The sequence below is a fragment of the Cetorhinus maximus genome, chromosome 25, assembly GCF_964194155.1.
Source record: "Cetorhinus maximus chromosome 25, sCetMax3.hap1.1, whole genome shotgun sequence".
Taxonomy (NCBI): domain Eukaryota; kingdom Metazoa; phylum Chordata; class Chondrichthyes; order Lamniformes; family Cetorhinidae; genus Cetorhinus; species Cetorhinus maximus.
In genome coordinates this window covers 10,779,299-10,806,774 of record NC_135903.1, presented here as the reverse complement: position 1 = coordinate 10,806,774, position 27,476 = coordinate 10,779,299, and the positions used below count along the sequence as shown (strand labels likewise).

General features: G+C 44.6%; 1 protein-coding gene across 1 annotated transcript; it reads right to left on the bottom strand.

Moving 5' to 3' along the window:
• Nucleotides 1–682: 682 nt before the first annotated feature.
• LOC144667725 (tubulin polyglutamylase ttll6-like) lies at nucleotides 683–22,501 on the bottom strand. Its single transcript, XM_078529178.1, has 9 exons — nucleotides 22,471–22,501; nucleotides 18,902–19,020; nucleotides 17,789–17,919; nucleotides 12,978–13,134; nucleotides 11,019–11,162; nucleotides 9,450–9,535; nucleotides 7,280–7,505; nucleotides 6,574–6,755; nucleotides 683–875 (listed from the first exon to the last, which is right to left on the bottom strand). The coding sequence occupies exons 2-9, from the start codon at nucleotides 18,920–18,922 to the stop codon at nucleotides 683–685; spliced, it is 1,140 nt and encodes a 379-aa protein (XP_078385304.1). The 5' UTR covers nucleotides 18,923–19,020; nucleotides 22,471–22,501.
• Nucleotides 22,502–27,476: the final 4,975 nt, after the last annotated feature.

The window sequence follows — 27,476 nt, the reverse complement described above, 5'->3', positions numbered from 1 at the left end:
CTCCTGGCGCATCTGCCTAGAGTCAAGGGGTGAGAATTGCTCGGTAAGAATATTTTCCCACCACAACCCTCTAATTTTCTCCCCTCCTGTCCTGAAAGGAGTGGCCCTTCTTACCCTGGGCATGGGCAATCAGGCTGTTAGTTCACCCTATATTGAAGTGTGAACCCCTTCACTGAATGAGCGCGGATGTGCTAATGGCTAGTGGGAGGGACAGAGCATTGGAACACAGCCGAATCTTGCACTCATCCAATATTCACAGTCCCACACTTTTGGAGGCAGGAACTCTTGTTAAGTTTTTCCCTTTTCTCCCAATACAAGAAAACTTTGGTTAATGGCAGGGTCACCAGCTCTGCCCTAGCCAAGTTCAGCTAACTCAGTACAGAACACAAATTCAATTGCAAACCTGCCTAGTCTGTATGGTTTAGTTCCAGGTCAGGTGGCAGATTTAGCAACCAAGCCATTCAAGGAACCCAGTATTCTCTTTCGAACAAAACAATGTGACTCCAGGAGCCTAAGTAATATACAAGGAGAGGAGCAATGGAGGAGTAGTGGAGGGACAGAGCCAGGGCATTGAATGGGCATTGGAGGGGCACTGGAGTGGCACTGGGGGGATAGTGCCTAGTTAGTGAAATACCCAGTTTATTCTAGAAATAAAGGAGACTGCCATAAATCCAAATAAAATCTACCTGGCACATTCTTCCCGAGCCTTGGAAGCAATAGTTTCCTGGAAAAGGGAATGTTTGCATTTCAAGAATTTGTCATATTTTTCTGAGCCAGTAATAGGATAAATTCTTCTGAAGGTCCCCGAGTTTTCATCTTCGTACTTTTCCATCTGTTCTACCCAGGCAGCCTGGTTGCTTTTTATTTCATCAGCTCTAGTTTGAAAAGAAAGGCACCAATTATTCCTTTTGTGCTTTACTCTTGGGCAGTCCTTGGGCACAATTTTTCGCTGAGTGGGCGGGCGCATGCCCGGCCCGCTTGAGCATAAAATAGCACGTGATGATGTCGGGTTAGCGTCCCGACATCACCGCGCAATATTTCGGTCGGTGGGCATGCGTGGGAATTGGAGCCACGCCTGCCATCAATTACGAGGCTAGTTAAGGCCATTAAAAAGGCATTTAAACTGGATTTTACATTGCACGTGCGATTTCGCGCTTGTCACATGGGCAAAACGGGAAGGTAGGCAGCCGACAATTTGCTAAACCTCCTCCAAGGGCGGGATAAAAAGGGTCAGCAGCATTGCCAGTGTGAGCAGTGAGGAGTTTTGGAGACAGTTTGCTTCTGGTTTCTTATTGGTACTTGGCAGCTTCATCTCTGTTCGGGGCTTCATTGTTAACATTTCCAGGCTTCATTTCAGGACTCATTGATTTCTCCAAGGTCCCCAGAGGATTCAGACCGTGTGGACTCTTCCAGGTATCAGGCAGCCTTCTGTTACCCTGGTAATGGGGATTGTGGTCTCTGCTGGAGGCACCTCCTCTGAGGAGGACGAGAGGGGCAGAAGGGAGAGGAGGCCAGATGTCCCGATACAGCTTCCAGGGGAGGGACCTGTGGGAGGAGAGGCGCCGGCACAAGGGGCACAGGGCCAGCAGGAAGTCCTGGGTGGAAGGGGCGGCAGAAGATGCCACCATCCTGCTGCTAGGGTTTACAGGCACCGATGCAGCTACCTCAATATGTTTGAGGTGCAATGCTGAAGGATGCTCCACCTCTCAAGGGAGACTGTGACCTCCATTTGTCAGATGATTGGGCCTGAGATCAGCTCCAAATCTGTGGGTGGACACCCCATGTCAATGGCTCTGAAGGTCACAGCAGCCCTCAACTTCTATGCCTCCAGCTCTTTCCAGGGCTCAGTGGGGGATCTATGTGGAGTCTCCCAATCAGCTGTCCACAGTTGCGTTAAGCTGGTACAGATGCTCTGTTCAGGCAGGTACTGATCTTCATTCTTTACTGTATGGATTAGGCCAGCCAGGCTGAGCGAGCCAGAGGCTTTGCAGCGATTGCTGGGTTCCCCCGCATCCAGGGTGCCATCGACTAAACACATGTGGCCATCAAGGCACCAGTGGGTCAGCCGGGTGTCTTCATCAACAGGAAGAGATTCCACTCCATGAATGTGCAGATAGTGTGTGACCACAGGATGCAGATGCTGCAAGTCTGCGCAAGGTTCTCAGGCAGCTCCCATGACGCTTACATCCTGAGACGCTCCCAGGTGCCGAGGCTCTTCAGTGCTCCAGCCCGTCTGGATGGATGGCTGCTGGATGACAAGGGCTATCCCCTCAGAAGGTGGCTCATGACACCTCTCAGCCACCCAAGAACAGAGGCGGAGCAGTGGTACAACAGGAGCCATGCCTCCATGAGGGCGGTGGTAGAGAGGACCATAGGTCTTCTCCAATGCCTGGACTGTTCAGTGGGTGCACTACAATACCCCCCAGAGTGGGTGTCACTGGTAGTGGTTGCATGCTGCACTCTCCACAATCTAGCACTGGCAAGGGGGGGGATCCACTGGAGGAAGAGGATCTTGCGGCAGCTGCACAGGCCATAGGTGATGAATGATGAATCCAGTCGTGAGTCAGAAGAGGAGCATGGTGAAGAGAGCACTTAGGGTGTGGAGGCAAACCTCGATAACCTCCAGGGAGGCAGGGGCACCAGGGACACCGTGATTCAATGGTCCTTCAGCTCGGCTGCCAAAGATCTGCTTCCACCTCTCACCAGGGCTGCCCCGTCCATCCCGGGTGTCTTAAATGACCCTTTCGTTTGCACCCAAAGTCCACTCAACGCCTGTGCAATAAAGCATCCAGCCACTCATGTCCAGCATTACAGACTGGCATGCCCTGCAGCAAAAAGAAAAAAGGTGAAGCATGCTCAGGCCAGCGGAACCAAAGCAAATTTAAAGTTATTGTCACATTGAATGCATAATGACATTATCATTACTGGTGTTGATGTCCACACAGCAGACATATAAACCAAATATAAATTAACAGAAAATCACCCGTGACCTATCCCTCTTGTGCTCATAGTGCGTTTAACTTATGTCTCCGAGTGCCCCCGCCTCCCTGGCACCAGCATTAGAGACAGGCCACTGACTCTGCTATCTTGTTGGCCTTGATGACCTTGGCGGTTCTCCTTTGGCCAATGGAGTCTGTGCTAGCCCAGCCTGGGAGGGAGCGGCCAGTGCCACAGCTGGCATCTCCCCAATCATCGCAGCCTCATCAGATGCCACAGTCACTGGCAGAGGGGCAGAAGAGCTGCTGCCATCATCCAGGGTGCCATGACAGGAGCCCACTGAGACGACAAGCAGTTTGTGCGTCAACGTGAGGTCTGGACCTCCCTGCTCCCATTGATGGACAGGCACCTAGCTGGGATACGGGGTGCTTCATCCACCTCCCACACTGGCACTGACCACCTGAGGTCATTGCCTATGTGAGAGCTCGCAGGTCCAAGCGCAACCCCAGGAACCCCTGATTCTGTCCTTGGAGCTGCCTCTCCATGAGGGTCTCCACTCTCTCAATGGAGGAGGCAGTGCACTCGGGCCATGAGGGTCCACACAGTGCTCATGCTCCACATGGACTCCTCTACAATGGAGGTCATGGCACGCAGACCCTCATGGATCTCTGCCAGGTCCTGCCACACATCCCGCTGGACATCCAGCATCTGCCACCTAATGGAAATTCCAGTGGCTCATCATCTGCCTTCGACCCAGCATTGTCCTGGTCCCCAGCAGTCCTCCGACTGCCGGCACCCTGGGCACTCTCTGCCTCCACCTGCACCTCAAGTGAGTGTGAAGTGCCCCCACCAATGTGCATCGACCTTCTGGCTGCCGATCTAATACCGAGGTGCTGGTATCTGCGCTGGTGCCTGGTTCAGAGAGCAGGTGTGATGCAGGTGCAAATGATGCCCGGCAGTCCTCCGGCATCAGGGGTGGCCCTTCGGGGTCCAGAGAGCGAGTGCGTGCTGGCGAATCTAAGGGAGAACAAGGACATGTCATTAGTTAAAGTCATCACTCTGTCACTGTGCATGCCAGGCACCCTAGTGAGACGATGGAGATCTGCATCATGGTGCCATCGTCTTTCAATGATCAATGGGGACTGCAGCTTTGAGGCTCCCATCACTGAAGAGACCACACAAGAATGGTTGCACAATCCAAAACTCTCACCTCCATGCACTGCGCTCTTATCTTCGCCTTGCACCCCCACCTCTCCATGCCCGGTTGCACGTGGAGTGTGCCGGCTCTCCAGCTCAAGGGCAACCTGCTCGAACCTGGTCAGCAGCAGGTTGGGCGGGCCTCTGCCTGTACGTGACCTCTCTTATCGGTTATGGCTCATCTTTTCCTGAAAGGACAGAGGAGCTTGATTAGTCCACTCTTTACCTGCAGCACCATTGCAGCCTGGCCAACCCCAGCTGAGGAACACCTTGCAGGGCACATCAAGTTGTGGCCCTCAAGCCGCAAGACACTCAGTCCAAGCAGCCAGGGCTCACCTCCTTGGCCAGCTCCGGTGTCACTGACAGTTGGCTCTCAGACCTGAGGTCCATGGGGGCGGGCCAGCCACACCTTAACACATCTGCACACTGACCCATGCCAACACGGTACTCACCCTTCCTGAGCGCAGCAGGTTATTGAACCTCTTCCGGCACTGCACCCATGTGCACTGCGACACGTCATGCTGCTAATCATGCTGTCTTTGTGAGGTGCGGCGGCCTCCTCCTCCCATCTCTGGGGTCAAGGGTGTCCCTCCCGGCAGCCACCTCCTCCAGGAGGACCGTGAGGCACTCATCTGAAAGGAGGGGGGGCCGAGTGCCCACCTGACCTGCCCTCCCGCCTGCCATGTCCAGCTGCATTCGGCTCCACATCTTGATTATTGACAACGCAGAGGAGACGTTCTTCCGTGGCGGCCTTCAAGGGGCTGCCTGTGCGGTTTTTAAACCAGCCGCCGGGTCGCCATTGGACCCGGCGGCCGACAGGCACCCACCCCTGCCCCCTCCTTCCTGACCACTGGGGATCCGCATTTCACAGGTGGCCCTTAATTGGCCCGCCAGCGCAAAATCGCGGTGGGTAACCCATTTCCCGGCCAATCCTGGTCCCACCGATCGCGCTCGCCCGCCAACCTGAAAATTCTGCCCCATGACATTTTGTTTTTAAATCAGCTGCTTATTATTGTCCAGTCTCTGCCCTTTCTTCCTTCCTCTTCTACAATAAGGATTTCAGGAGAAACCTCTTGACCCAGAGAGTGGTAAGAATATGGAACTCACTACCACAGGCAGTGGTTGAGGCAAATAGTATCGATACATTTGAGGGGAAGCTGGATAAACACATGAGGAAGAAAGGATAAAAGGATATGTTGACAGGGTTAGATGTAGTAGGTGGAAGGAGGCTTGTATGGAGCATGAACACAGCATAGACCAGTTGAGTCAAGAAGCATGCTTCTGTACTGGTAATATATGTAATGCTAAAACATTAGGATTGATTCTGCAATCAGACAGACATAGCAACATTAGGAACAGGAGTAGCTTATACAGCCTTTTGAGATTCTCCATCATTCAATCAGATTGTGGCTGATCTACTTCTCAACCCTATTCACCTACCTTTTCCCCATATCTCTTGATAGTCTTACCTAACAGAAATCTCAGTCTTGAAGGTTCCAGCAGCCTTTCGAGCGAGAGAATTCTAAAGGTCTACCATGAGTTGTGTGAGAAAAGTGCTTCTGAATTTGTTTCACTGACTTTAGAATTGCGCCCTTGGTTCTTAATTCTCTCTCCTGGTGTGAAGCAGTGTTCACTGAGAGCAGAAGGTCAAAAGTACAAAACTTTCAATTCTTTCAAACTAACGGATGGATAGTAATGGGCCAGGGTTAGGGTCAGCAAATCTGATTGCACCTATTCCGGGACATGTCATCATGTGACTTCACATTTCAAATCACACCACCCTCACACTTCCGTCATTGATGACTCTTCATACAAAGCCCTGGTCAGAACACACCCAGAGAACTGTGTTCAGTTCTGGACACCATTCTTGGAGAGGATATATTGGCCTTGAAGGGAGTGCAGTGTGGATTTACCAGAATGATACCTACACTCCAAGGATTAAATTACAAAGAGAGATTACACAAACTAGGGCTGTAATCACTGGAATTTAGAAGGTTATAGGTTGATTTGGTCAAAGTCTTCAAGATATCAAGTCTAGATGAACAGATAGGGTAGCTAAAGGGAAACTATTTCTGCTGGTTGGAGAGCCTAGGTCTAGGGGACACAGACTAAAAGTTAGAGCCAGACTTTTCAGCAGTGAAATTTGAAAACATTTCGACATGCAAAATGTAGGAAAGGTTTGGAACTCCCTTGCACAATGGTCATTGATATTAGATTAGTTGTTAATTTTGTATATGAAATTGATAGAATTTTATTAACATTATTATCTACAGATATAGGACAAAGGCAAAGGTATATAGATTTAGGTTGCAGGTCAGCCATAATCTCAATGAATGATGGAACAGGCTTAAGGAGCTAAATGGCCTACTCCAGTTCCTATATTCTACGTTCCACTAGTTCATTGAAATATTTCACACTGTCTCTCCATCACGCAGATACCTGTCCTCACGGGATTTGTAGATGTGAAGAAGTCGCTCATTTGTTCTTCGCCTCTCCTCTTCTAGAACTTTCCGCCGATCACAAGCACCAAGATTTATCATGCAAAAAGTATCGTAAAGAAGGTTATCTTTCACTTCTTGGTCAAGTTTGGAGTCAGTGGTAAAACTTGGAGAATGATTAACCTAAAATAGTCACAGTAAAATATGTTCAAGAATAAATGGGGGAGAAATGCAGCTACTAGAATCTTCTTTAATAGAGAGGCTTAACACTAGTTTAAGTAAGGAGCACACTCTGGTAAAAGTAATTTACTGTTAAAGGGGCACTCTGCTCTAATGAGTTATCACTTACACCTAGAACAAGCAGATACCTGTACAGAGAACACAGGTTTAAGGTAATTGCCAAAAGAGCCAGAGGAGAGATGAAGAGTTTTTTTAAAAATACGAATTGTTGTGATCTGGTTTGCATAGCCAGGAGGGGCAATGAAAGCTGATTCAACAGTAACTTTGGATAAATGCTCGAAAGATGGAAAATTAGCTGGGCAATGGGGAAAGAGCAGGGGAGTGGAACTAACTGGATTGCTCTTTCAAAGGGCTGGTACAGCACAATGGGCTGAATGACCTCTTTCTCTGCTGTACGATTCTATGTTCTATGTAATGGGCGGAACATCTGTTTAGCCTGTGTACACTTATTTCAAAGATTTCTGTACCTCCAGCAGCCAGGGTTTCAAAGTTTGGTCCAGGAGGATGTCAAAGCCAAGGATCTCAAAGCAAGCACTGCCAGAAATATGGTTGGGAAAGCACGTGAGGTAATTGTGTTTCAGAACTGGATATGCTGCCAGGATAGTTTTGATGATCACATCTTCAATACTGCTCCACAGCCTCTCCAAATCATAGGCGTTGTTCTCCATGTACTTGTTAAAGAAAGATAGCTTTCTGGAAGAAATACATTTCACAGATCAGTCAGCACTAAACTTTTGTAAATCATCATTAATTTGTCAGATGGTTTTATCTAACTTGCAGCATCATTTATACCAATATCAGAGTGCACAGAGTCAATAATGGATTCACAATAGTAGAATGAATCGATTAAAGAGACTATCACATTTTCCTCTTTATTACTGCCATGATTAATAGTTATAATTTTTCTTCTCTCTTCCAAATCCTTGTCCAGAAGTGTTGGTTCCATGGCCACCAACAACCTTCTGGGCTCTGGCTGTACTTTGTGTACAAGCCCAGAGGGGAGCAGTTTTAAACTGAAGTCAACGGGATCCTTCTTTAAGCATGCATATTTGCCATAATCATGGCCTGTCTGGAATATTAACTTGAGGCCTGAGTGGGGAACACTGGTGATGTTCCTACCAAGCCAAAGCTGCTGGGAAGTGGTTCTAGAGTTAGAAGGAGTCCAGAAAGGTATATTTTCATTTTCTCTGTTTGAACTTCTCTTGTGGGTCAGGAGTGCTGCTCTGGGCCCCATGTGGAAAGCCTGAGCCTCCCTTTTACCAGGTTTCCCTTCCATTTTTTCCAGCTGTAATGTCTAGCCAACCCTCTCGAAGACTTACCTCAAGACCATAGGGCGCCAACTTTGGCTGGTCACCTCCCTAGAGGTTTCATCACATGACTGACTGCCATCAACTGCCCCACCCCACCAAGCTCTCCACATTGGCCCAATATGTCCATCCTTGCAAGGCACCACCTTCCTACATCTAATTAAGAAGCCAACAGACTCGCTATTACCCAACTGGATGACTCCTGATTGTCAGTCAAACAACAGCTTTCTTTACCATCACCAATACTTTTCTGTAACTAATGCATGGAAATATTCAAAGAAAATGAAAAAAAGACACTTTTTTAAATATAGAAACAGAAAATGTTGGAAAAGCTCAGCAGGTCTCACAGCATCTGTGGAGAGAGAAACGGTGTTAATGTTACTAGTCAAATATGACTCTTCTTCATCATACCAACTCAGTACATGGCTGAGTTTCCCCTTCCTAGAATCTTTCCTGGAAGATCTGAATGAGACAATCCAATAGTTTTAGCACTGGATTCCCACTCACTTGGGACCAAGATTGACCGTTATTCAGGCTTCATTTTCTGGGATGCTTGATCCATTGATTTCCTTCAAAGTTGCAGGATGGGGCTCATCATTGGAATTTTGAAGGACTAACACCCTTCTTCAAATGAAGCCTTTTTCTTCATGTGAGTTGTTCATAGAGTGGCTTTAATTCCATGGAGGGATTGGAACATGGTCCTAGTCTGGATTGAAGGAAGAGGAAAATTGGGGGGCATTGGAGATATAAACAGGCAACAAACAAACGGGGAGAAGTTGTAGGTCATGAGAAACCTTTAAGTCTGCTGAGGTCTCTGAGGGTTCAAAGGTTGGGAGGTGGCAAGAGTACAATGTGTAGGGTTTAAACACCCATAATTTTTCCCACTTCAAAAACTCATGATGCCAGCCATGGCATTTAGGGCTGAGCAGAGGCCAAGCACCTCCCACAAGCAGGGGAGGCCAGGGTGGGGTGGGGGGGGTGGGCAGTGGGCTTAAAAATTAGAAATTGAATGGGCAACTCACCTCAGGTTGATATAGACCTCCTCACAGACAGCTGAGCAGAGGCCTGGAAGCGAGTTGCCTGATAGCCATCTTGGCTTGGGAGATGGCTAGTGGCAAAGAGACACCTAAAAAGGGGAAAAAAAATAAAATGTCTTACAAAGAGGGGGACCAGGAGGAGGTAATGAGCTATTGTGATAATGGAATAAGGGCTGTACTATCTCTCCTGCTGCATTGACCAGCTTCCAATCTACTGCACTTTTACAAAGGGCATGCCTATTCTGCACCATGAGAAAGCCACATACAGTTACTCTGCTGCTGTGCAGTCTCACCTTTTACTACCTTTGTTTTCATCTCGGACGAAGTTCTTGCTGTGCTTGTTGATAGAGTAGTTGGTAAGGTGCATACAGATGTCCTCCTGTGAGCAACAGAAGGCAAAAGGGTTGGTGTCTCTTTCAGGGAAGTCACCTTCAATAATTATATCAAATTGTGGTCACCACAACAAGCAGGTACATGGGAGTATGGCCAGGCAATTGCTATTAACATGTTCGCAACAGTTTCACTATGAGCAAAGAGGAGAAATAGACTGACAGGGACCTTGGCATGTGTAGCTGGGGAATACACAGTAGTTAGAAAAGAAGAAGAAAGGTTGGGGTTTTGTAGCTCCTTTCATGACCTCAGGACTTACCAAAGCACTTTATATCTAATGAAGTACTTTTTGAAGTTTTGTCAAAGTTCTAAGGCAGGGAAGTGCAGCAGCCAATTTGTGCACAACAACCTCCCGCAAACAGCAATGAGGTAAGGATCGGATAATCTAATTTGGTGATGTTGCTTGAGGGGAAAGTATTGACCCAGAAACAAGAAAAAAACTCTCCCTGCTTTTCCTTGAATTCTGCCATTGGATCTTTTATGCCCACCTGAGGGGCAGGCAGGACATGGTTTAATGTTTCAGCCAAAAGGTAGAATTTCCAACATTGCAGCACTCCCTCAGTACTGCACTGGGAGTATCAGCCTGGATTATGTGCCTAAATTTCTGGAGTGGACCTTCAATGCCAGCAAGAATGCTACTCACCGAACCATGGCTGACACCCAAAGCACTGGAAAGGAATTACACTTCCAATGACCCCAGCTACCCTTGAATATCTCACCCAGTGGACACTCTCCCATTTGAGAGTACTGACAGGCTGGTTTACCATGAGATGCATCACAGCCAAACTCAATCCTGTTCCCACACAGTGTACCAACAGGCAGTAGCCACAGGAATGAATTGGGATCACTTGTCTGAGAACCTTGGCTGATGTTTTTTTAATCCTCCTAAGCACAGGAACATCTATTTAATGTGCTCCCACCTTTAAAAAGTGCAAATTAAAGAAGTAATTAATTAGATACCAGGGAGGTAACTTCAGCCTAACCCGCCCAGCAGAAAGCAAGGTTTTATCCTCTGTGCAATCATCTTCTCCATTGAATTCAAGGGAGACTAACATTGGGCAGGCTGCAGGGTTGCCAACTTTGGCTGGATATAATCCTGGAGTTTTCATCACCTGGCTTCCTGTCTCTGACCGCATTGCCTGGTCCAACACCATTTTCATGCCACCCCTGAGATTACCACTACTAATAAACAAAAATGTTCAAAGAAAATGAATAAAATACAGAATTATGTTTTAACACTCCTATATTTTTTCACAGCAGAGTCCAAGATATCCACCTGTAACCCCTGGAGACTCCAGGACAATCCTGGAGGGTTGGCAACCCTTCTTGGAAGCGAAAGGCCAACATTTCACTGAGCTCTTGGGATTGCTACCCGACAATCAGAAAAATAACCAATTATATTTCTTTTACAGCAAACTAACAACACTTCAATGTCTTTCAGCTTTAACCAACAAACCAACAGGGTTACTTACTAGATTCCTGTCAGTGGGTTCAGAATACTTTGTGGTGGCAAAACGGATCAAGCCCTCATCGTAGAAATATACTCGTAGAGGGTCACAGGAAGTAATCAAGACGTAGAGTCTGAGGTCAAACTTGAACCCATCCAAGATGAATGGCTGCACAAAAAGTAAAGGCTGATTGTATGCATTGTGAGAGCTAAAACATTGCTGCTGTATCTTTAAAAGGAATGGACTTATGGTCAATATTCCGTCTAATTTTTGGTTGTTGTGTCTGCCGTGTTTGTTGCACTGTTGCTGGACATTCTGGATTGCTGCTTTGGTGTGCACTCGTGGTATTTTAGAGGGAACATTAATTCCAGTATCTGCATTGTGTCGATCAGGGTGACGAACTCTTATGAAATAAAATAAAATAAGTGACGCTTCACCCACGGGACCAGTTGGGACTGAAGGCGATGGGGTGGGGGGTTGGGGGTGGTGGGGGGGGGGTGCGGTGGAGGTGGGTAGTGAAACAAATGATTATCCCCTAGATAGCCAATGGCCACAGTGCGCATGCTCACAAAGCAAAATATAGAGCCAAAAGGCAAAGTAAGATTCCCAGGCTCAGTCTCCCATGGGCTGTCTTAAAAATAAGGGACACATGACAAACAGTCAAAATCAGGGACAATTCCTTAAAACAATGTTGGTCACCCTGGTGTCAATTAGCTCCCTTCCTAGGGTCCTCTATTGGCTCCAGACTTGCACTTGTCCCCACTCTAATTTTCACTGCTCCTCTCATGCATGTATGTCAACTGAGTGATGCTACCCTTTCATGCATGAGGCCTGGGCAGTAAACTAGCTGGCTATTCAACCACACAGGGCATCACAGCCAAGCCAAATTCTGGCTTCAACTCGATGGCCCAAACTCCCCATTTTGATGTGTTTGGTTCTTACTGCAAAATGGGGTGGGCAAATACCCGCCATGGAAGATCAAGGAAACTCAGGCTCAAGTGTGTGATCCACATAATTATGCTGTGCCTCAATTTCCTCAATCTTTTATACATATCTTTTGATTCCTGTGCCTGAAAACCACAGGGCTCACTATAGTGGTTTGGCCCCCAACACACACAAGTTTCTTGGTACAAAACGTCAGTAAAATTGCAACCAGAATTTCTCTGTTGTTTTCTGTGATCTTCTTCTTTGAAAAGTAGCATTTTTACTTAGATCTTCTTTGTTTATTTGAATACACTTTCATGACATTGGTATGAGTTGTACTAAAAATTGAAACGCTTCATCAATTGCAGGTTCTTTAATGTGCATGAACGATGCTTAGACACTTTGAAACTTTAATTTTCATATTAATAGGGAGGAATATATGGTGTGAATTTCCTGGCGCCTAAAGATCAAGGTGCATAAAGGCAGGAAGAGTGGGTTCATTTTACACCACCAGGCTAAGTCAAGATCGACCCTGGCAGAGTTCTTAAAATGAAGCAGGGATTTGTCACAGGAAGGGAGATTATATGAAAGGGTTTGAGAGACTAGAGGACATGTGTCCAACATTCATAAGCAAAAATGCCAGGGGAGAATTTCTAATCACAGAGTGCTATTACTCTGAGACATGTGGTGAGCATGGAGTCACTGCAGTCTGTTAAAAAGAACAGATGTTTCTAGATATAGGGACAAGTTGCCAGTTAGTTGTGTTTTGATGAGCCATGGGCAATCTCAGGTTGTAAGCTTTCTCGGATTCCCTAAAAGAGTTGGGGAACAATTTCTCAGTGTTTCTGACCTGGCTGCAGGTTTGTCTGTGTTATTTTCTGCCTCTCACAGGAGATGTTGTGGTGCTCTGTGTTAATGGCATACAAGTTCCTAGCAATGACGTTTTTCACCCTGCTTCTCAAGTTTATAGTGGAGTTCTTTATACAAATCAATGTCATAAAGTTAAGAATTTTCCTTTATGAATGTCCATATATTAACACTAATAAAAGGATAAAATACCTTTGGAATATACACCTGGCAAACCATGTCTTCCCCTGGTTTAACTTCATTAGTGTTCCTGGTCAAAAAGATGCCACGTCCCTGACATTCAGAATCAGGTTTGCAAATGAAGGTCTTGGATTTTCTTGCTCTGCTGTAGGCCATAAACTCATGATAACTGCAGAAAGAAGCATTTTTCAGACAAAATAGAGAATGACATATAAAAGAAAAAACTTGCATTTCTACACCACCTTTCACAACCATAGGTTCCAAGTGTGCCTTTAAATGAGGTACACCCCTGGGATTCCCCAAACAGCTCCACATGGGTTTGCTTGTCGTGCTCCTCGCGGTTAATACCAGCGGCAGCAGGATGAGGACCTTAAGTGGGCACTTAATGCCCACTTAAGGGCTTCAATTGGCAGTGGGGTTTCCTGCCATGGACTTTATTTGGGATGGAGGCAGAAAGGTGACAGGGTCCCCTCCCACCACCCTCCTGCCTGACTAAATGCTACCCTCCACCCCCCCCCACCGCCACTAAACTCGCCATGGGGGAGGGCATTAAATTCTGTCCCAAGCTTCTACAAGCAGCAATATGATAATGATGATAATCTGTTTTCAATTATGTTTGTTGAGGGATAAATATTGGCCAGGACCCTGGGGAAAACTCCCCAGCTGTTCTTCTTCAAAATAGTAGCCATGGGCCCCAGTTTAAAGTGTCATGTGCGAGATGGAACCTCTGACAGTGAAGGACCGTTTCTGTACTGCACTGGGAGTGTCAGCCTGGTTTTTGTGGAGTGGGACTTGACCCCACAACCTTTTTAGATGTTAATGACCAGGAGGCAAAGATTTAAAGTAACCGGAGGAAGGATTAGAGAGGAGTTGAGGAGAAATGTTCCCACCTAGAGGGTGGTGGGGGTCTGGAACTCACTGCCTGAAAGTAGAGGTAGAGGCAGAAACTCTCATCACATTTAAAAAATACTTGGATATGCACTTGAAGCAACCTACAATGCAACAGACAATGAGCAAAATGTAGGATTCGCCTGCAAAGTTCTTTCTTCGCTGCCACATACACGATAGGCCAAATGGCCTCCTTCCGCACCATAAATTTTCTGTTGTTCATTTTTTAAAGATAACTATGTTCACCATCTGAAGTCTTTGGTAGGGTTCCGGTGGATTTGAACCCGGAAGGTTCTGCTGCACAAAGGACAGGATACCGCAGACAGTTGAATTTTCTATGTTTCTATGTAAAAGATGGGATCCATGCAAAGCCACCTATCATGAGACTATCATATTTTTCATAAAAGTATTGTGGGATATTGTAAGGTAGGCTTATGTGGGTGGTTGATTTAATTGAATTAGAGTCAGATAGACTGCAAGGTTGAAATTATCAAAAGAGTAGGTGTAAAGCAGACTTTAGAAATGGAGATGGGATAAACTAAGATGAGGGTTCCACAGATAGGGTGTGAAAGGAATTTGCATTTTTAGATAAGTGAAGGGGTTGTTTGATTTTCAAAGGGATAGTGTAATGTGTACAATTAACAAGATAAGTGAGGCAAAACAATACATTTATTTTTCCCAGAAGTGCTGACCACAATGATGACATGAAAGGTTTTTATATTATGGGAAAAGTAAATTTCCAAACACATGTAGAACAATGGGATTTTACACATTAAAGAGAGAAAAACATACATAAAGAAGGATGGAAGGCTTTGTGGGTGTGGCCATGTAAAATCTTGAAAGATACACTGGATGAAACAGCCTTGAAGAAAGCCTCAAGCCATTCTGCAGAAGAAGAGCTGTTCTGGTGTTAAAATTCTCTGGAATTCCACTGTTGAGTGGGTGCTGTGGTAACCTTGCTGGATTGCTTATTTGAATTTAAAATCTATTTTCAACTGTTGACTTAAAGGGGGTGTGTAGCTGGGAGTCAAGTTAATTAGGAATTTGAGGATTTGTTATAGTATTAAGTAACTGCAATCTTACGTATGTGTTTAAATTATTTTATTTTGTTAATAAATGTTTTAATTTAATTTGTAAATTTCTAAAGGGTGTTAGTGGATTCATTATTTATGAATTCAATGCACAAATCTTCTCATAATAAATACAACTTGCAAAACCATTGTGATAGAGGGTCACGTTTCTCTTGTGGATTTGGTCCACCTGGCACATATCACCTGCCCTATCATAACACACCCAAATCTCACTGTTTGCCTGCACCAATAACTCCACAGCTGTTTGTCTACTTTCTGGTGTTAAGCCCTACATCCACCACTCACCATATTTCAGAAATCACCCTTCTTTCATTGTTAGAAGTTGCTTGGTTCCGGGTGCTGCAGTTTTAGTAAGACTTTTTAAATAGACTCTGTAAATAGACTTTTTTTTTGTTTTGCTCTTAGTTGAGTAAATTGACCCTGCTGTAAAATACTGTTAAGTCCTACCACACCCCCAATTTATTGACCGGCACAGTGGTCCCAGTCGAAACTCTGAATATTTACTCTTAAACCTTAAATTTTGTCAGCTTGGAGGTAAAATAGTGTTACAAGTCATCAGCTGTATTTTTTCCTTTTGGTAATAATGTGAAACCTGTGATTTCAAGTCAGCCAAGCATTATACATCCCTCAAAACTGATTTTTCAAGGCCTTCAGGTGGCGTGTACAATGAGCTGATCTACTATCCAGTCTCTCAATTTTGCACCTCTGATAAAAATCAATATAGCTCTGTTGGCCTGTGGGATATGGTTATAAGTTCAAACAAGACTGATGGGAAGAGAGAAGCTGAGGTAAATCAAAATGGAACGGTTAAATTGTTCCAAGCTTTGGTTTTAAAACAATAACAACTTCCATTTATATAGTATATTATAATATAATAGAATGTTGCAAGGCACTCTACAAGTGCATTATCAAGCAAAATTGGATAAAAGCTGCAAAGGGCAATACTGGGGCAGATGGCCAAAAGATTGGTCAAAGAGGAAGATTTTAAAAAGCACCCTAAAGGACAAAAGAGAAGTAAAGAGCTTTAGGGAGGGAATTAAAAACCCTACAGATTGTAGGAGAACAAATGGGAAAGTGAGGAGTACATCAGTTTTGAGGAGTGGTAAAGGGTGAATTAGAGAGACAGGCTGTTTAAATTTCAATGCAGTGAGAATGGAAGACCAAGAGGAGTTTGTGGAACAATGAACTTGAAGCTTAAGATGAATTACAGGGGGTATGTCTTATATTCCAGAAAGACAAGTGGTGAAGTATAGAATACACTTTTATAAGCATTTATTTTCAGTTACACATTACAAGCATACACCTCCTAGCTCAACAACCACAGTTTCAGTCTGTGTCTATTTATAGGGGAACAACTGAATTCCTAGTTAATGTCCAATACCTGCAACAATTAATATGCAATTAACAGAAAGGGCTGATTTTACTAGAGGTGGGCATATTGCTCACTGCCCCAACTCTCTCATTACAAAAGTCGGTTTCAAAGTGACTGACTTAAAAAAAAGGCTGCCCTGCAGCATTAACATGCTGGATGCTGGAGGCAGCCTATATGAGCAGAGAGTGGGACTTCTGCCCTTCAGTGGGGGGGAAATCCCGCCCTCAAGCACTGCCAGCCAATCTAGCAGTCGCAGCAGTGGCAGAACTCAGTATTAGAAGGGGGTGAGGGGACAGGCTTTGGAAGCCAGGCATAGAGGCACAAAGGGAGTGGCTGACATCTTGCAGGGAAGTACACCAGGTGTGCACAGGGCACCCCCCCCGCCCCACCCCTCCAACCACCTCCACCCCCCTACCCCACCCCCCACCCAATCCCACCCCTCACCACCCCCCCACCACCCCCACCCCACCCCCCGAAGGATGTACTACCCTTCCTTCCCACCTTTTCCCAGTTGGGTTAAAAAAAAGTCTGCTCACTCCCGCCCACGCCAACCATATTATGGCGTGAGCAGTCAGCTTGTTAACAAGCTCAATTGACCATTAATTATTTCTTTTAAAATGATAGGCGGGCTGCTGTTTTAAGGGGATCGGCTTAGGGTTGGGCAAGAAGGCAGTGGTCTAGCTGCTCATCATATTTTACATGTGCATCTCCCCCCCACCCCACCGCTGAATGCACGCCCGGTAGGGAGACCGTAAAATCGAGCCCAATGCCTGATAGAATCAATGACATAAGGACAACAAAACTTAGAATGGATAGGAGATCAGGACCAAAGATGGAAAGAGAGTCACTTATCTGGAACAGATCTTAATCTGGGAACACTTTTCAATCCTTGGGTATGCTAGCATATTTTAAATATAGGAAAACTCAGGTCTTTGAGTTAGAGGAGCCCAGAGATGAAAGTGGGGTAGATTTATGTGACTTCATTTTATTTCTTTATGTTTTTCAAGGTGAGGAATGTTAGTCCTGGAGATTTCCCATTTCAGACACCCAATACTGGTATTAAACACTCCCAGATTAGATATCAGGTGAGTAAAACTCCCCTAGTCTATCCCAACAATGTTCCTTAGCCATGGCCAGGGAAAAGCATCCTACTGCATCAATATGACAATTTGTTTTCCAGTTCTCACAATACACAGCTGATGGTCTCTCTGAGTAAGATTGTGAGTTTTTTGGTCAGAGACTCCTAAAAGGAACTAGACTCATGCATCCCAAACATGTGGGATCTTTAAGGGCAACAGGCAGAGGAATCGTCATTCCATGAACTTGAACCTAAGTCCCAGAGAAAAAAGCCCAGCTTCTAACCCATTCCATTGCCCAGAGTTTGCTTCCATGTTCTGTCCTGTAAGTATAGCTTTAATTTATTATTACTGTGCCATGAAGTTATTCCACTCCCTGGCCCTTGTTGAACTTACTCAGATGGCAGACACCATGTTTTTGGGAAAATGTTGTAATCCTTTGGGTATAACTTTAACATCCTATTTAAGTTGCGGGCCAGCAAATCCTTCCTGCAGATTTCGTTCATCCCGGGAAAATGATTAATTTTCTGCATAAGAAAGAAGGTCATCAGTCCTCATTGACTTCACACAGTTTGTGTATAACACATGTCATTTATTGTTTTCTATTTTTTGCTCTACTTTCCTAAAGGCACTGACTAATTCAGGTGAATGGTCCTACAGCTGCTGGCCACCCTCCAGTACTTCATCTACTCATTAATGACTCTCACAACCAGTTAATTTACCATGTTGGGGCAGAGGGTGCAGTTTCACAATGCTATATTTAACCTCTTATATTTTCAGCAGCAGTCATTTCATTGCAATCAAGAGCAGGAACCCTGAATGTTTTTGTTTCTGTTGTTCACCGGAAACAAGAAGCACTGTGGCCAATTTAGAGTCACTAGTGTTGTAGCTGAGATCTGCTGATTAGGATCTTGTTGATTTTTTGTGACTGCATTGAAAGAGTTTGCTTTTCTGTGGCACCTTTCATGGCCGCAGCACATCCCAAAGAGCTTTGTATCCAATTAAGTACTTTTGAAGTGTAGTCACTGTTGCAATACAGGAAATGCAGCAATTAATTTGTGCACAGCAAAATCCCACAAACAATAATGTTCTAATGACTAGACAATCTGTTTATTTGGTTATTAGGTTGAGGATTAGCTATTCAGCAGGACACTGCAGAGAACAGCCCTGCTCTTCTCTAAATAGTGCGCAGGATCTTTTATGTCTGCCTGACTAAGGCCTTGGTTTAAAGTCTCATCCCAAAGCCAGCATCTCCAACAGTGCGTGCTCACTCAGTCCTCGCATTGGGAGTGCCCACCTGATTATGTGCTCAAGTCTCTTGCGTGAGATTTGAATCAAGAGGTAAAAAGTGCTACCAACAGAGCCAGAGCTAACAACTCACACCCAAAATCATACTGTCATTGCATTTATCAACTGAGCTATCCCATTTACTGAAATTTAAATGTTGGGTGAGATTTTCCTGGTGGGAAATGGTAACTTCTCCTTATAGGGCAACAGTTGGATAATTACCTGGTAGCGTTTCAGTTCCATGGCTTTGTCCAATGAGACTGAGTAGTCAGTCCAAAACAGAGTCCATTCCTCATCATCACCCACTTCTTTCAACCCAAACTGAATGGCTGCACGACGAACTACAAAAAAACATAAGATGCTAGCTCAAGTAATGACTTTAAATCTGAGATCGATGGATCATTGTTAGTGAAGGCTATTAAGCCTATGGAGCCAAGGCAGGAGAATAGAGTTAAGGCACAGAGCAGCCATGTGCTCAATGAATGGCGGAACAGACTAACGGGGCTAAATGGCCTTTCCCTGTTCCTATGTTTCTAAACCATGAGCTCAATATTAAGAACTCATCACCTCCAAGCGAGCTTGTGGACTTTCCAAAAGTTAAATCACTTCTTAATAACTTCCTCAGGATAGTTTTTAACTTTCATAACTTTTTGCACATCTCTGGTGAGTTTAGTTGTTCTTCCTCTTTTGGTATAGGGAGAAAAGACTGACCAGGTCAGTTTTCCAATTGGCAAATATCTGCAGGAATTCCCTAATAGTGTGACGGTGCCTAGGAGTATGTCCATATTTAAAGGACGCCCCCAGGGGGTTTTCAATATATAAAGAGGGTACTTGGGAGCATTTCTGTATTTGTATGGGTCCCTGGGAGTTTTTTAATATTTAGATGTTAAAGCAAAACAGATTCAGATGCCCCAGATGTTATCAAAATTTGATCGGGTCACAACAGAAATGTTTAAAAATCATTCATTTAAAGCTGCTACCAACTTCATGGGGAAAGTGAAAGGTATCAAGTAAGGGGGATTTAAAGCATGTAAGAGATAGGTTATGTTAGGTTAGGTTAAACAGAGAAAAGTAGTTTTAAAAAGTAATGAATTTTATAGATGAAGAGAGAATGAGAGAACAGGAAAATGCAGGAATCAGAATTACGTGTCCACAGTTTTTATTTTTAATTAAAATAGCTTCTCAAGATGATTACTTTCATAGACATGGGTTGACAATACAAATCTATTTGTGATATTTCTTCAACAGCACCTCTCAAACCCACAACCTCCACCACCTATAGGACAAGAGCAGCAGGCGAGTGGGAACACCACTGCCTCCAAGTTCCCCTCCAGGCTACACACCATCCTGACCTGGAAATACCATGGCCATTCCTTCATTGTTAGTGGGTCAAAATCCTGGAACTCCCTCCCTACACCACATGGACTGCAGTGGTTCAAAAAGGCAGCTCACCACCACCTTCTCAAGGGCAATTAGGGATGGGCAATAAATGCTGGCCTTGCCAGCAACACCCACATCCCATAAACAAATAAAAATAATGAGTTCATTATTGTGCTTATTGTCTGTGACAACATAGTGAAACTATATTTGTTAAAACAATCAGCCGTGGGAAAATCATTGTGAAATGGGGGGAACCTCTAACAAATAATAACAGGCGGACACGGTCCAGCTATTTTTTAATTCGGTGTGTGCATCAATGGCAAGGCCAGCATTATTTCTCTTCCTTAACTACCTTTGAGAAGGTGGTGGTGAGCTGCCTTCCTGAAACAACTGAGTGGCTTACAAGGCCATTTCAGAGGGCAGTTAAGAGTCAATCACACTTCTGTGGTTCTGGAGTTATATATAGGCCAAACTGGGTAAGGATGGTAGATTCCTTTCCTAAGGGAACCAGACAGGTTTTTACAACAATCCCTTAGTTTCATGGTCATCATTACTAAAACTATCCTTTTATTCCAGATTTACTTAATTTATTTACTTGAATTTAAATTCAGCAGCTGCCATAATGGGATTTGAACTCATGTCTCTGGACCATTAGCCCAGACACCTGACCCACTGGGCAGAATTTTACAGAATTTTAGGGCTCGCAATTTCTACTATTGATACTTTAAAACTCTGGTTGATTGACACTTTCATAGCGCTGTAGGAAAGGCAGTTTTTTTTTAAAAGAAACTTATGAAAGAATGAATGGCTTTTTTAAAGCTTTTCCACACATGCCATTGTTCTTATAGGGTTCATTGATTTTGTACAGGGTGTATACTGGGTAAATGGGCATAGAAGTGCCACAGGTTGGCATTGGGGATATGAGGGGCCATAGGGGATGAGTGGTAGGGCATAGGTTTGCATGGATGGGGCATTAGGGAGTTTGTGAGGGGGTGAGGGTGTGGGGGAGGGAGATGAGGGTGTGTAAGGGGTAAGGCCTAGAGGGTGTAATTTTAAACTTTAAAAATAACTGGAAAAAAGTCCCAGAGGACTAAGCGGGCCTTTTAAGCAGCCCACCTTGCCACGTGGTCCATTTTTTATCCATGGCCTGTACTGAGTAATATGATTTCACCCTGGGAGGCTAGTGGGGGAAAGCAATGAATTGGGAGATAAGGGAGAGAGCAGTGCGGGCCAGAGGAGACAGGGAGGTGAATCAAACACAGTTCTCATTCCTGATCACTAGTCAGTGACACATGCTTGGAAAGTGTTTTAGAGGTCAGTTGACAGTAGCATTGAACTCAGCTCTGATCGGGCTCTTCTCATGACAAAATCTTCCACTGACACTCACCATCTTGGCTCACTGATGAGGAACGGCTGGCACTTACAGGAGTCTAGAATCATAGAATGGTACAGTACAGGAGGAGGTCATTCAGCCGACTGGACCTGTGCCAGTTCTTTAAAAGAGCTATCCAATTAGTCCCACTCCACATGCTCTTTCCCCATAGCCCTGTAATTTTTTCCCCCTTCAAGTATTTATTGAATTCCATTTTGAAAGCTTTTCTTTTAATCTGCTTCCACCACCCTTTCAGCCAGCTCATTCCAGGCTAAAACAATTGGCTGCATTTTTTAAATTCTCATCTCGCTTCTGTTTCTTTTGCTACTTAGCTTAAAACTGTTTCCTCAGGTTACTGATGCTTCTGTCACTGAAAACAGTTTCTCCTTATTTACTCTATCAAGACCCTTTGTGGTTTTAAACACCTCTATCAGATCTCCTCTTAATCTTCCCTGTTCTAGGGAGAACAATCCCAACTTCTGCAGTCTTTCTACATCACTAAAATCCCACATCCCTGTTATAATTCTGGTAAATCTCCTCCGCACCTTCTTGAAGACATTGACATCTTTCTTAAAGTATGGAATTGCAGCCCAGAATGAGTCAGCTGTTTCCAGAGAGGAGGTGACAGCATTATTGAATGAAGCAAGAGATGATCACATATTTATTTTTTACTTGAACAGGACTCTTACATCCATGGGGTAATTGCTGTAAAATTCTGCTCCCTACCTCTAACTTTCACTCCCGTCTAGAGTGTCTCCACACTGTCAACCCAACTTCCGTCACTTCACCTGATAGATCAACCCATTCAGCACAGGATGGAACTCAAATGAAGGAGTTTCCAGGTAAACATGGCTCAGCTTCAGAAAAGATATTTACCAAAGAGAGTTACAAGAAATTTATTGAGCACCGAGTGTTTTTAATGCAAAATCCCAGTTATTAGGATAGGGTCAAAATTGGAAGTTGTTGGGCTGGAATGTTTCCAATAATGAAGAAACTGGAGGTGTCACAGCAGAAGCCAACGAGAGTTCCAGGTACTCACCACTGGACTGCTTGCAGTTTGAAAGATTGATCCATATTCATCTGAAACAGGAAAGATATAAAGAGACAGACACGTGCACAAGGAGCTTTGGTTCAGTAAAGACAGTGGCCTTACTCAAATATCCTTTTCAACCTTATCTTTGTTTTTAAAAGAGTTATTATTTCTCACCCACCCTCAAGTATCACATTGGGTGGGATATATTTCCAGGGAAATTGAGTCAGACAGATAAACAGGACAGCAGCTTAAATACCAGGCCTGTGAGGAGTTAGTTAACCTCAGCCAGGGTTGTTTTGGCAAGATGGAGGAGGTTGTGGGGGCGGGGGGGGGGGGGGGGGGGGGGGGGGGGGTGTTGGGCCCGAGGGAGTAATATAAATCTTCTTTCCTCCAAGGGATACTAGAAGTTTGGAGATTGGATTCTGTCCTGACACACCACAGTTCTACTGTTAAAACAGCAGGGGAGTTTTTGATTTTATCTTCATTTAAATATTATGTAATTACAAACACCCAGAAATTGTTATCTAGTAGTCCATGACACTGAACATTGACACATCACTGAAACACCACATGAATTGCTGCAGAGATAAGGTTGAATTCTGGCGTGCATTTCCAATCACCCATCCCCTTTTGTCTTATGTCTTTTTTCTCTCCTCTTCATTCCTCTGTTCTTCTTTTCTCCCCGTCACTCTGTTTTCACTTATTCCCCTCCTACTCTTTCTGCCTCATGTTTACCGGTCACTCCCTTGTTCTTTCTCAGACTATCCCATTATTTCATTTCCTTAATTGAAGCTCACGTGTTCTACTCCCAGTACTTTTTCCCAGTTAAAACCAAGACTTTATTGTCCAATTTCTCACTCCAACTCATGGCTGTTCAGTTCCTTACTTCTTTCTATCCTCTCTATCCTCCCACCGTCTACAGACTTTTAAACCCTATGATTAATATCAACCACTGCAGGTGGATCATTAGGTTAATTTAAAAGATGCATGGGAGCGATTACAAGGCAGTAATCAAATTCAGGAGCTCAAACAATAATGTAAACCGAGACAGAGAATGAAAAAAAGAATTAAAATAAAGAACTTTCACATAAATAGCACCTTTCATGACCTCAAGTCCCAAAGCACCTCACAACAAATGATGCACTTTTGAAGTACATTGATTGTGGTTATGTCAGGAAATGCGACATCCAATATACCAATATTGGCTGACACCTTTCCCTACAGACCAACAGTCAATGTCCTTTAAAGGAAAGTTCCTTCTTTTTGTTTGGTCTTGAGGTTGATTTTTAACCATTAACTGAATCCTCAAGGTTAAATCACTCCAAGGTGTCTATTACTTCTGCCCATCAAACACTCTCCCCTCCTCCCCTGAAGCACTGACTCACATGGGGATACAGGCACTCCTCCGCCAGTCCTCATATGCCTCTAGTTGGATGTTTCTTATCCTCCCTGATTGAATCCAGACGTCTGATTGTGTAGGTCAATGTTAATCCTGCCCTGTTGTCTCAGGTTGAGAGCAACATTCCTGAAATTTCCTCTAAGCTGCTTTATTTTTCATTGTTGCTGTAGGACAATTTTGCGGGGCATTAGAGAGTTTGGGGTGGAATGAAGGAAGCGTGGAATCCGTTAATTTTTCTTTTATTTCCACACGTCTTAGCTGAATAATCAAAATGTCGCTAAACTCACAACTGATGCAAAGTTTAACAAATAATACTATTCCTCCCTCCTAAAACAAGCTCCTCTCTCTACTGAACACCAAATGATAACCAGGTCTCAAACTGCCACTATCACTCATTCTAAAAGTTCTCATGTTAGCCTAGTTCACATGTGTCCTGGTAAAGGATGGTATGGTTCAGCTCAGAACACTTTCTCCTAATGTTCCATGGGGGCAGGGGTGGGTGCCTAATTCTAGGAGATTGTGCTGCTGATGGCAAATGTTTCCCGTGGGTGGCATATAGACTGGAAACTCATGGAAGCCAAGGTTGGCAACTCTGATTGGACGTATTCTGAGAGAGTGCATCACACGACCTCATCCCCACCCCCACTATTGGTCACTGATATATCCGTCCTCGCGATGCACTGCCCTCCCACGCCAATCCTGAGCGCCACATTTTAGGAAGGATATCAAGGCCCTGGAGGCGATACAGGGGAGGTTTAACAGGATAACATCAGGGATGAGGGAGTTCCATTATGTAGCAAGGTTGGAGAAGCTGCATTTGTTCTCCTTAGAGCAGAGAAGATTAGGGGGAAATTTGACAGAAGTGTTCAAAACTATATGGGGAGAAATTCATTTGGAAAATAATTAGAAGTTTATTATCGGAGAATTTTCTAGTCTGCATTGACTGAAATTGTTCTTTCTCCCAGTGTTTCCCCACCCCATCCTCTGTTGAAGGAAGCGAATCACAGCCCACAGTTTCTGACTTTTCTTCATATGAATGATCGTCGACAGGCTATTCAACACAGACAACCTCACAGTTGAGTGAAGTCCCGTTCCTCAGTTAAAGTTTACAGTCATATGCTGCCCCGGAAGGATGCAATGATCAGCAACCAGGAGCAGAAATCGGAATTAATCCCTATCCACCCCCTCCAACCACCACCCCCCACCCCCAGCCTCCCAAGTGGAGAGCCCAACTGAAATGCCTAACTATTGCTTGACAAAGGGCAATCAACTCAACATAAACTGGGACCTCCCAATGCCGCAACTCATGATGATCTACTCGCTCGCTAACTAGATTACCATCTGGAACAAAAAAAAATCAGATCAAGTTAGATTTTTGTCTGCTAGTTACCTCTTTTTCTTCATAATCTTAACTCGTGCTTTATGGAGATCATCAGTACTGGTGTTACGCCGGTTACCAGTTGTAGGAGTCTCTTGTGCTGCCTCAAAATCCTTCTCCTTGTCATCCTGTAGATCGCTGAGAGTCACAGTTCCTGGGCTCCCCTTTTGCAGGCCCTCTTTTGAGGATCCCTGGGGCAATCCCCTCAGAAGATCTTTCATTCTGCTAAAACATAAGAAAAAGAGTCCGATGACGCTCATTTCTTCTGAATTGTCTATTGCACGCTCTGTCCAGGGGATTCAGGCGAGAAAAGGGTGCAGCTTAGAGTTGAGTTATTCACTAAATTCCTGTCAAGAGCCACAATCCCAATGAATATGGTACTCAAGGACCATTCTTAGGGACACCCAGGCGGCCAACACACACGAACCCTACGCTCACTTATGAAGTACGCTGTCACGGATTGAGGTACCCAGGGACAGGCCCTACACCCCTAAAAACTCGCTCCAGTGCCTTCAAGAGAACATGGGAGAAGAAAAAGACGGAAAGGGAAAGGGGAAAGATGGGGCAGATAGAAATAAAATAAAAGGTGGGTGGGTTAAAAAAAATAAGGAAAGAGATGCAAACCAAGAGGCACTGGAAGTTCTTTAAGTTCAGCAGTTACTGGGACGTGAAAGCTCGACAAGATTTCAGCACAATCAGGGCAGGAGGAAACTGACAGTTGAATGAAGTGGAATGTTAGATTTGTGAAAGCACATATAGTCACCTAGCGATCTTGAGCTCAGTATTCCATCCTCAAAGAATTGGAACATCCTGAAGATGGCACCCAATCACAATGCAACGAGGAGAATCCTGAGTGAAATGATGGCTGTAATTGGCTATTGATTGATTAACCCGTCAGCGCCCAAGACCCAAACAGGAAGACCGCTGCCTTTTAAAAAGCTGAAGATCTCAGCTCAGGCCTTGTTTCTACTAGTTGAATAGGTGAAGCTTCAAGCGGCAGACACCAGTAGATTCAGGTTTGATCGCATAGTCATAATGAATTAGTTGAGCCCACAAGCTCTCGGCTCGGGGTAGAAAGGAATAGCCAGAATTCCCAAACTTCCGACCACTTATCCATCAGGAAGAATAACAGGGTGCATTTATATAGCACCTTTAATATAAAAAACCCAAGAAAGACTTGCATTTCTATAGCACCTCTTGCAGCTATTTACAGTTGAAGTACCTTTGAAGCATAGTCACTGTTACAGTGTAGGAAAGATAGCAACCAACTCTTCGCACAGCAACTTCCCACAAACACCAATGAGATAATGGCCAGATCTTCATTTTTAAATGATGTTGGTAGAGGTTCACACCCACCTGAGAGGGCAGAGAGGACCTAGATTTTACATCTCATCAAAAAGCACCTCCAACAGTGAATCACTCCCTCGGTGCTCGAGTCTCTGGAATGATGCTCGAACCCACAAGGAAAATGCTGCCCACTGAACCACAAGGTGCTCCACAGGAGGATAATCAATTGACAGTGAAGAACAGAATCTGGCTTGGTTACATTGCTCCTTAAGCGCCGTACCCCCACCCCCATCCCCCTACACACCACGCCCTCCCTTCCAAAAGGAGCCTGCTGATTTTCATTGGAGAAATATTAAGTGAAAAAGTTTTAGAAGAATGGCTTTGGCCTGACAGAGCACTGAATCAGAGTTACACAAGAGTGTAGTTTGCAGCAATGGGAGATTTAGAAACGAGTAAAGGGGGAATGTTAATTCTGAAGGCATAAGATTTATCTCCAGTGAGGTCTGGGGGACATACTCTGCACCCATTGCTTCCCAACCCCACCCCAGAAATATTGACTTTTGACACTTTTATTTACTGCCTTTTGGAGCCTGCTGTAATTCTACCTTGCAGTCCAAAAATAACTTCTCTGTAAGGGTTACAGATATTTTTAATATGAAAATAAAAGTCGATATAGGGACTTCAGTGCAGCTTTACGGGGTCCAGTTCCTTTTACTGGGAAACCAACTCATAAATTATGTTAGCTTGTGAACAGAAACCTCTTCAACCCACAGCTACAACATTCCCAACCTGCTGTGCGTCCTACACTTAAAAAAAAGGTTCACAATCGGAATCAATCTGTGTCCCAGACGCCAAAATAATCCAAATTCGGGTAGGCGATTATTCAGTTTGAGGGCTCGCTTAATTCAAGATTACTTAAAAAGAACATAATGCAAAAAATTCTTATAG